We start from the raw sequence: 10,136 nt of genomic DNA on the forward strand, positions 1-10,136 counted from the left end.
TAACTGCAAAGGAAGATAGTAGATTTATAGTGGAGAAATCTGGCAGCCACCACCTTGGCCAATTGATCAAAGTTAACATGTTGACGTCATGAGCCCTTTGATACAGTGTATTGGAGGACACAATATCATTTCTGTGGTATTCTTACCCACATGCATTCAGGAAGCTCAAACTGAGGGAAGTTTTACAAAATACTGGATCAAAAGTTTCAAGGTCATGAAGGACAATCAATCAAGAGTTGTCACAAATTGGAGCCAAGACTCAGGAGAAATTACAAAATCTTACAAAGATAATAGAGTTCTTGAATACCCCTCAGCCAACTTCCGTTAATGTGAGGATGTTAACATCTCACGGAATTATGGTACAGTAATCAACATCAAGAAATTAACATTGGCTAAAGAATATTAAACCACATACATGACTGGAAAAAATGGTGAAACTTGCAAAGTGTTTTTCTTTTCCAGGATTCTCTCCTGGGTCCCACATTACATACAGTTGTTTCTTTCAAAATATTATTGTTAGAATTTAGAGAGACTTGCTGTGTTTTTAATAATTTGGTGTATTAATAGGTAAAACTTATTTATAAAGTAGCTATTAAAAGAATTTCCTGATGAAGCAATAGTCTTGTTGCTATTTTCTACTACACAATTATTGAGAATTGGCTAAAATTTGAGGAAAGTTTTGTTTTTCTGCCATTCTGTTTATTTCATTTTCTTTTCATTCTGAAAAATTTTAGCATCACCTAAAACAGTTTACACTTCTTTAAGTTGTCTTTACTTTTAATCTCAACAGTTGAATAGCAGCTTGGTGTGTGTGTGTATTAATAGGAATGCTTTCAGAACCAGGAGACTGGTTTCTTCCTATTTTGAAATTTCTTATTTCCTTTTTTTCTAAATGAGAGAAATATATAAGTATAAGGGAGATGATTTATGTTTCACCATCTGAAAGCATGATGAATGAATATGTAACCTTCTGTTTCTATTAGTAGTATATTGGTGCAGTATTAATACATCCAGTTGAAAATACTAAAATTTAGTATAGCAAATTTAGTGTAGCAACGTGAGCAAGTTCTTAATACTTTTAATGTAGTAACATTAACAAGATTCTTGAAGTCACTTTTTAAAATAAGTTACCATCTGAATTTCACATTTATCCCTAAGAACCGTCAGAGTGCATTGATTGACGGTTTTCTGTATAAGCAATCTACCAATTTCTTGTTCGTAATTTTTATATTTTATAAACTCTGACTAAAATATCTTGTTTTTGCCACCTTGCTTAAATTTTAGATAACAGTATATGACTTGAGAAGATTATTTTAACATTTTGTCTAATAAAATTTCAATTGAATATGTAGGCATTTTCAACTGTTAAGGCATTCCTGCCAAAGTTGTCCTTCCAAAAGTAGAAAATAACATGAGTTTCAGCCTGGCAAAACATATGAAAAAGAGTATCTCTGAGTCACAAGATGAGTCAAGAGGGTGAGGTTTGTTTGTTTTTCCTTGTCCATCTCTTTTAAGGGAATATGATCATAAGCAGTAGGAAAAAAAAAATATTTTCTGAAAAGTGGCACCAAAAGTTGGAATTTGTTCTTCAGTATTTAACTCGTGCTAAGTGCAGATCTTCTATAAATATACTGAAACTAAATTTAATGGTGCGAACAAGATGGGTTTGATCTACTTTAGAGATCTGTTCCTAATTTGTAGGTGATTGCTAATGCTGATATTTCAAGAATTAAAACTCTGTTTCATACTCTGATATCCTACTGTAACACAGCAACACTGCTGGCAAATGGAAGTGCTTAAATAACTGCCCCTCGGGTGCCAGTAATGACCAAATAAATCATTTTGTTTGATACCTAAAATAACTATTTTACCATTTGTTTTGAAAGACAACTTTCTTAGATCTTGGCTTTAAAATTTTTTCCTGGCTTTGCTTTCCAAGCTGGCCATTTAAAAATATTCCGGATATTTAGGTATGGATTCCTCTAGTTGCTCAGTCTCAACTAGATTGCAAATACTGAGTATTTAGTCTGTTTTACTCATCACTGTAATCCTAGCTGAAAGGAGGGGAGGGAGATGAGGAAATAAATCAGTGGTTGGAGAAAAGATACTGCCTCCTCACACACTGCTCTGGCTTCTTAGCTCAAGATCAGTTTTAGCTACATAGGGTATGTGGGAATGATGATGAATGGAAAGATTAGAGCTTGTTCCCTCCTAGTCATATTAAAGGGGCTTTTTAAGAAGTCATTTATTGTCAAGGTAAAACGTGATCACTGGCACATTGCTTTGCCTTTGAGGAAAGTTTTGACTATTCATCCAGAACAGGTATCAACTACTTTATAATGTTTTACAAGATATTAAAACAAGTAAATAAAATTTAACTACTCCTTCTAAGGGCTTTTGCCAGTGAGTGAGGTAATGATACAACTATAAATCATTAGTGACAAACACCTTTCTCCCTAGAGAGAAATTGACAGGTGTCTCATAAATGGAGGATTCAGGCAAGGACATTCCAGCAGGAGGTTTATAAGGAAATGAGGTATAAAATCTGTACTCTAGGAGAGTTGTGCCAAAAGCATTGTAGCCAAAGAAAAGGAAATGGGGAAAGAGATAAGATGGAAATTTAATTTTGAGGCTAGTATTGTTAAGGACTTTAGACTTTTTGTGTTAGAAAGCCACTAGAAAATGTGAAGCACGGGAGCTAGCTGTTTGACTGAATTTGCCTTTTAGAAAGATTACTGTTGGCAGTGTGAAGAAGATGGATTGAGCCAAATATATTTATTTGATTTATGATTCTTTATTCTCAAGTATTCTTAGTATTTTTTATTCATTTATTAAGACTAGAATGCTATCTCCTGGATTAGAGGAGTTTTCTGAGTAACTAAAACATAATCCTTTAAGTGCCTCAATTTCAGTTTCTTGATAAACAACTTTCTAAACTATAATTAATGTCCCTGCTTCAATAAATAGACTCTAATAAATAGTTTGCATAAATATTATGATACTACATTTCTGCCTTTCCTCTTCCCATTAATCATACAGCCTAGAGGAAATGATCCTGATTTGTCCACTTAGTGGAGACATTGTCTTTTCTTATCCACTCATAGCATATCACCTTTGTGATCTATTATGTTTAATTTCCCCATCACCTTTCCTAGTCTGTGATTGTAAACTAAAGATTGGAAGAAGAGAATAACTCATCCTTAGTATATGTGTAAAAAATTAAGGCAGGCTTGAAGAGGGTACCTCTTCAGCAAAATCTGTGAACTTTGAGACACTGTTCTGATGGTTTGCTGATTGGTACCTGGTTAGCTAGTAGTTTTAAATACTGGTGGCATTTTAATCAATAAGTTTTACATTTGAAATACTTAATACTCACTTAAAACATTATTAAAACCATTATTAAGCACCTGTTATATGTGATGCCCAGAGCACCAATGAAAAAGTCATGGACTGTGCCCTGAGGTGGAGTAGACATGTAAATAAATAAGCGAAAAGCATTTGTAGGACTTTGATTATATTTTTTCTCTTTCAGGATTAAGGGTATGTCATTTTATAGATAGAAAATGGGGAAATAAGGTTTATTTGAACAGTTTGCATTTATGTCACATATTCCAGTAAAGAAGGAATACTCTTTAATAGAGGGATAAAATGCCTTATGTAGTTGATGTGCTTGAAGTGTATGTGAACTTTTTGATAAGATTATTTGTATACATTAATGTGTTACATAATAATTTTCGGTCAGTGACTGACCACATATACACAGTGGTTCTGTAAGATTATAATGGAGCTGAAAATACACATACAGTCATGTGTCACTTAACGATGGGTTACATTGAGAAATGCATCATTAGTGTAGCCTGAGTGTACAGAGTTTATAAAGTCTACAGTAATGTCCTAGGCCCTTACATTAACTCACCACTCACCACTGACTCACCCAGAGCAGCTTCCTGTCCCACAAGCTCCTTTCATGGTAAGTGCCCTATACAGATGTACCATTTAAATAAAATTTTCATACTATACTTTTACTGTAGCTTTTGAATGTTTACATATGTTTAGATTCACAGATATTTAGCATTGTGTTACAATTGCCTGCAGTATTCAGTACATTAAGATGCTGTACAGATTTTGTAGCCTGGGAGCAATAGGCTGGACCATATAGCCTAGGTGTGTAGTGGGCTGAACCACATAGGTTTGTGTAAGTACACTCTGATGTTCATACAATGACGAAATCTAATGATGCATTTCGCAATGTAACCCCATCGTTAAGTGATGCATGACTGTATATGTATTTTGCTGTTTGCAGCAGTATTTAGATAAATTTTTTATCCCAGCATTTCTGATACATGTTTTCTAGAAAACCTCACATGCCATGAAATCACATCTGGGAAAAACATGGATAGAGTAGACCATTCAAATTATGCAGCTTTGTTTGTAACAGAGTATTAACATAAACGGTGATCTTAAAAATACAAGTACAAATTAACTGTACAAATAAAACACCGTAACCCATCACTTATGAGCCTTAAATGGGGACTTGTGCTTCTATTAAGGTATGGTATAGGTTCTTGAAGTTACTTGCTTTAGTAGAAGCTACTTTTCTAAAATTCAGTGGTGAGCCAATGTATGGCTACATTTATTAATAGTTTTTGGGGGTGAGGGAGCATAAAAACAGAAGAAATTGTCTTCACAACTTCTTCATCTGTGTCCTTAGTTTTCACCAGACAACATAACGATGTTAGAAAGACTTGAGGTTCTTAAAGCCACTAAACTTGTTTTCTCTAAAGGAAGGCACCTCTTCACTGTTGTTTTCTTTAGGTCTTCATATATTGAGGTGTTTTTTGGAGACGGAGGTTCCCTTTTGTTGCCCAGGCTAGAGTACAATGGCACCATCTCAGCTCACTGCAACCTCCGCCTCCCAGGTTCAAGCTATTCTCCTGCCTCAGTCTCCCGAGTAGCTGGGATTACAGGCACCCCGCCACCACTCCCAGCTAATTTTTGTATTTTTAGTAGAGGTGAGGTTTCACCACGTTGGCCAGGCTGGTCCCAAACTCCTGACCTCAGGTTTCTCAGCCTGCCTCAGCTTCCCAAAGTGCTGGGATTACAGGCGTGAGCCACTGTGCCCGGCCTTTTTTTTTTTTTTTTTTTTTAAGAAACTTGCCCCTGATCCTTTTATAACATACTGTGTAAAATCCCTGTGAATCAATGAAATTTCCATAATTACTGACAATACTACTCTCCTTCCTCTTTACCAATTATGTGTGAACTAATTCATATTAGAACACCACCTTGTAGCTGTAGTTTTTACTTTGATAGTATAGATAATTATAGTTCTATTTTAATATAATTTATATTTAAAATATATGCTTTAATTTTTAAGTTATTACAGTGAGGATGCCATATATTTAAGCTGTCAAGACAGCTTGTATTTGTACTGTTCTCTAGCATTGTGGGCCATAATACATATATACTCATGGGCAGTATAACATTTGCCTTCTTAATTTCTTTTTAAAAGTTGTTGTATTTATTTTATTTTTATTTTTAATTTTTTGAGACAGAGTCTCACTCTGTCACTCAGGCTGGAAAGCAGTGGCGTGATCTCGGCTCACTGCAACCTCTGCCTCCTGGGTTCAAGTGATCTTCTGCTTCAGCCTCCTATCTGGGATTACAGGTGCGTGCCACCATGCCCGGCTGATTTTTGTATTTTTAGTAGAGGTGGGGTTTTACCATGTTGGCCAGGCTGGTCTGTAACTCCTGACCTCTAGTAATCTGCCCACGTTGGCCTCCCGAAGTGCTGGGATTACAAGCATGAGCCATTGCACCTGGCCTGTTGTGTGTAATTTAAAAAATATATTTGTAATTACTATTTCTGTTAAGTCATGATCAAAATTACTTATGTGTATTAGATATTTTAAAGGAATTAAAATGATGTAATTTAGAAGAAAACAGCTTAAACCCAGCTTTTCAAGAATGTATATAAGAGACACTGAATTTTATGGAGTACTTACAAACTAATGTAAACATTTCTTTTAGTTATTCTTTCTCTTTTAAAGGTGTTGACAAGTGAATTTTGTTAGCTATTTGGTTGTTAAGTAAAAGCTGGCTTATTTGCTCATACTTGTAAAGTAACTCTGGAAGAATATTCAGGAAACGGCAACATTGCTTTCAGGGAAAGGAAATGGATATCTCAGGGTGGGAAGGGAGGGAAACTTTGAATTTTGAATACCCTTTGAATTTTTGAGTCATGAACTATTAGAAATAAAGTAAATTAAAATTTAACAAGAAAAATGAAAATGAAAGTTCTTCGGTGTACAGAACAGAGGTTGATTGAATCTGTCTGGTAGAACCTCCATGATCAGCTTAGCATTGGCATTGTCAGTCCTGAAATAATCTTTTGTGACCTCCGTGATCAGCTTAGCATTATCAGGCCTGGAATATCTTGAGACTCAGCATACAGCGGATGTATGTAATGGCAGGTGCAAACAAACAGAAAGGTAATCAAATAGAAGTATTTATGTTGTATTTATTCTATGAGAAGAAATTAGTTAACATTATAATATATACCTCTTTTTATCAAATTGGAAATTAAACTATTGGATAACTGCTGGATTTTTTTCCCCTTATAACTATTAAAAAATTTTTTCAAAATCTTGCTACTGCCTGTTAGAAAGGATTTGGGAACATTGTAAAAAAATTCTTGCTACCTTTTTTGTTTGCTTTTAGTTGATGCGGATGAAATTAAAAGGCTAGGAAAGAGATTTAAGAAGCTTGATTTGGACAATTCTGGTTCTTTGAGTGTGGAAGAGTTCATGTCTCTGCCTGAGTTACAACAGAATCCTTTAGTACAGCGAGTAATAGATATATTCGACACAGATGGGAATGGAGAAGTAGACTTTAAAGGTAAGAAAGTAGTTATTTTTTATAATCACAAGTTAGATAACCTATTTGTATTCCTACAGCTCTATGTAAAAAAAAAAAAAAAGTTTATATTTCTTGTGACCTTACAATAATAGATTATGTTAAAACCTCAACATCTGTGGTATATGCACCTTAATGAAATAGGATCTTTTACTTTGTAGTTCATAAATGATTAAGTTGTTCTTTAGGATAATCTACCAAAAAGCAGGGGAGACTCAGTATTTCCTTTCTTTTTAGAAAATTAATCTCACTTTAGGACAATACTGTATATTCTTATATACAACATTAGAAACTGCAATTCCTTTTATTTATTTATTTTTTTGAGATGGAGTCTCGCTCTTTTGCCCAGGCTGGAACGTGGTGGTGTAATCTCAGCTCACTGCAACTTCTGCCTCCTGGGTTCAAGTGATTTTCCTGTCTCAGCCTCCCGAGTAGCTGGGATTACAGGTGCGCACCACCACACCTGGCTAATTTTTGTATTTTTAGTAAAGATGAGATTTCACTATGTTGGCCAGGCTGTGGTCTCGAACTCCTGACCTCAAGTGATCCACGTGCCTCAACCTCCCAAAATGCTGGGATTACAGGCATGAGCCACCATGTCCAGTTTTTTTTTTTTTTTTTTTTAACAAGTAAATCAACATTTCACTAGAGATTTGTCAATAGATTTTGTTATTTTAGTTTGGAGAACAGAATTATAAGTGGAGGGATATAAAACTGATTATGATTTAGTGCTTATCAGGCAGTGAAGAAAAATGATTTGTCGTGAAACTTCTAACAGCATATTTGGTTCACAGTTTTGAAGTAGAAATTTAAAATTATTTTTGTAGTGTCAGAACAATTTATAGTGTTTCTTTTAAAGCCCCTTGTCACAGTCATATTCTAAGAGGAAAGAGTTAACTTAAAATATGTTTTGAGTGTTCTTTTATCTTGCACTTAACAAACGTTTGTTTAAATTGACCTTAGAGAACTCCAAGTTCAAATAAAAAATACAGAGAGACCTTGTTTGTTGAGGTTTCAAATTTGACAATTTTATTTTTAAATGTTGCTAGTAGTACTTTTGTTTTGCAGCAAGGAAATATCCTTTTATGGGAATGTAAGGTAAATATTTTTTTTATGTAAAAAATTGGAAGTTCTGATTTGTGAACACTTTTAACTCTTATTCAGAATTCATTGAAGGCGTCTCTCAGTTCAGTGTCAAAGGAGATAAGGAGCAGAAGTTGAGGTGTAAGTATTTTTCTTCACTGACTTCATTCTCTTACACTACCATCATTTCATACCGTATTATAGAACGGTTTTAAAATAATGAAAAGATGTCTTTTATTCCAGATCCTTAGACATAACTGAAATTTTACATTCTGGTGAAAATCCTTTTAAGACATTTGCCACTACTATATTTGAATAATGTGTTATTGTTGCTTTTAGTTGGATAGAAGCAAAACAGTTTCTTTCTACTGAAAACAGCCATGTAAACTACATTTGTAATTTAGAGAAGAGATTTTTTTTAGTGAAAGTGGGAAGAAATGTTCTAAAGAACAAGAGAGGTTGGAGTTGTTATTATTTCTAGTGTTTTTTCTGTGCAGAAACTGAAGCTTAGCAGGGACAGTTAACTTACTCTAAGCTCCACTAAATCTGCTCAGGCAGCCTCAAAAGCCCATACTTTTAACCAAATATGTTAAACTGTGCCTAAGGACAACTCTATTTTAAGGAAGGAGACATCCTCATAGTTGTAATTTTGATGTTTGTCAGTTTACTATTTTCTTTCTTATTGAAAGCATTTGCTTGTGATTGCTTTGTAATTGGAATTGATTTTCCTTCCCTTTTTTAGTTGCTTTCCGTATCTATGACATGGATAAAGATGGCTATATTTCCAATGGGGAACTCTTCCAGGTATTGAAGATGATGGTGGGGAACAATCTGAAAGATACACAGTTACAGCAAATTGTAGACAAAACCATAATAAATGCAGATAAGGATGGCGATGGAAGAATATCCTTTGAAGAATTCTGTGCTGTAAGTACAAAAGAGCTGGTTCTTCTGTTATGTTTCAGCAACATATTTTAAAAACCACTTAATAGAGAATTTCCGTATTTTGTCCTAAAAACTTATATATTTGATTTTTCCTAATTGCCCACATTCAGTTTTGAAGTGTGTTCTTTGTTGTAATTATTAATTAACAAAATTAACAATTGTTATTCTCAAGAATTAACATTCTCAGTGATCCTCTGATCAAATGCCACAAGGACACTACTTTACTTACTGTTGATAGCCCCTCAAATTACGACTAGGTTATACTCTTAAGGTTCATTTAATCACTCATTGCTTCTGAACAGAAGCACAACCACAACCACTTAGCTTCTCTTCTCTACTTATGCCCTAAAAATATAGATAGTAGGCTTTTTGATGTGTTACAAGGATTTTAAACTGCAAGCTAGAGATACTAGAGAAAACTAGAGCATCTAGAGTAGAGGCAAAGATAACAAAGGTTTGACATTTTTCTGTGAGTAATGATTGGATGCTTCCATAGAAAGGTTTTCTTTCTCCTTTTTATTTTAAATGTAAATCACACAAGGAAAACAAGTGAGTTTGATAGTTGTTTGTTATGCAAGAGCTGAAGTGTAGCTACTTTGACTTTTAAGTAGAAGTTCATATTATCCTTAAGCAAAAACCATCTTTTATTTTGTTTTCAAAAGTGGGGTGGCACTGTAAAGAATAGACTGCATCTCTTTGGAAGAGTTAGATGGGTTTGAGACTTTTAAGACACTGAACTACTCCCAAGGGGCGCTACCGCAAACCTTTTCTCTCCCTTCCGTTTCACCTCCTTCACCATTGCCAAGGATCACTGAAAGACTCCTGTGGACTGGCATATGGTTGAGTGTGACATGAGACCAGGCTGGTAGTGCCATCATAAAGAGGAGCCAGTTTTCAAAAGAAGGAAAGGAGAAATTCTAAGCCTTAGGGGAATAAAATAAATGGAAAATTCTTGGCTTCGGTGGTATTGGAAGAGGTATTTATATTTATATAAATGGTATTTATATAATCTTCATATAAATGAAGATTACTTGCATATATAAAATGTAATAAGTATAGCACTTATCAGTGGAAGGAAATTAAGCTATTATCTATATTGAAGACATAAGCTAAGTTTTGAGTTTATTTTCCAATATTTATTTTAGTTTATTTTTAAGTTTTCATGGTTTTTTTTTTTTTTTTTTTTTTTTTTT

The 10,136-nt window shown here is 34.3% G+C and overlaps 1 protein-coding gene across 1 annotated transcript in view; it reads left to right on the forward strand.

The window, feature by feature from the left end:
• DNAAF10 (dynein axonemal assembly factor 10) overlaps window positions 1–10,136 on the forward strand; it is a 127,575-nt gene that overhangs the window by 63,469 nt on the left and 53,970 nt on the right. The window contains 4 exon segments of the mRNA XM_017853784.1: window positions 6,721–6,897; window positions 8,080–8,139; window positions 8,741–8,925; window positions 9,918–9,919. Coding sequence (XP_017709273.1) covers window positions 6,721–6,897; window positions 8,080–8,139; window positions 8,741–8,925; window positions 9,918–9,919 — 424 coding nt within the window.

This window comes from Rhinopithecus bieti, unplaced genomic scaffold, assembly GCF_001698545.2.
Source record: "Rhinopithecus bieti isolate Rb0 unplaced genomic scaffold, ASM169854v2 scaffold_36315, whole genome shotgun sequence".
In the NCBI taxonomy this organism is placed as follows: Eukaryota; Metazoa; Chordata; class Mammalia; order Primates; family Cercopithecidae; genus Rhinopithecus; species Rhinopithecus bieti.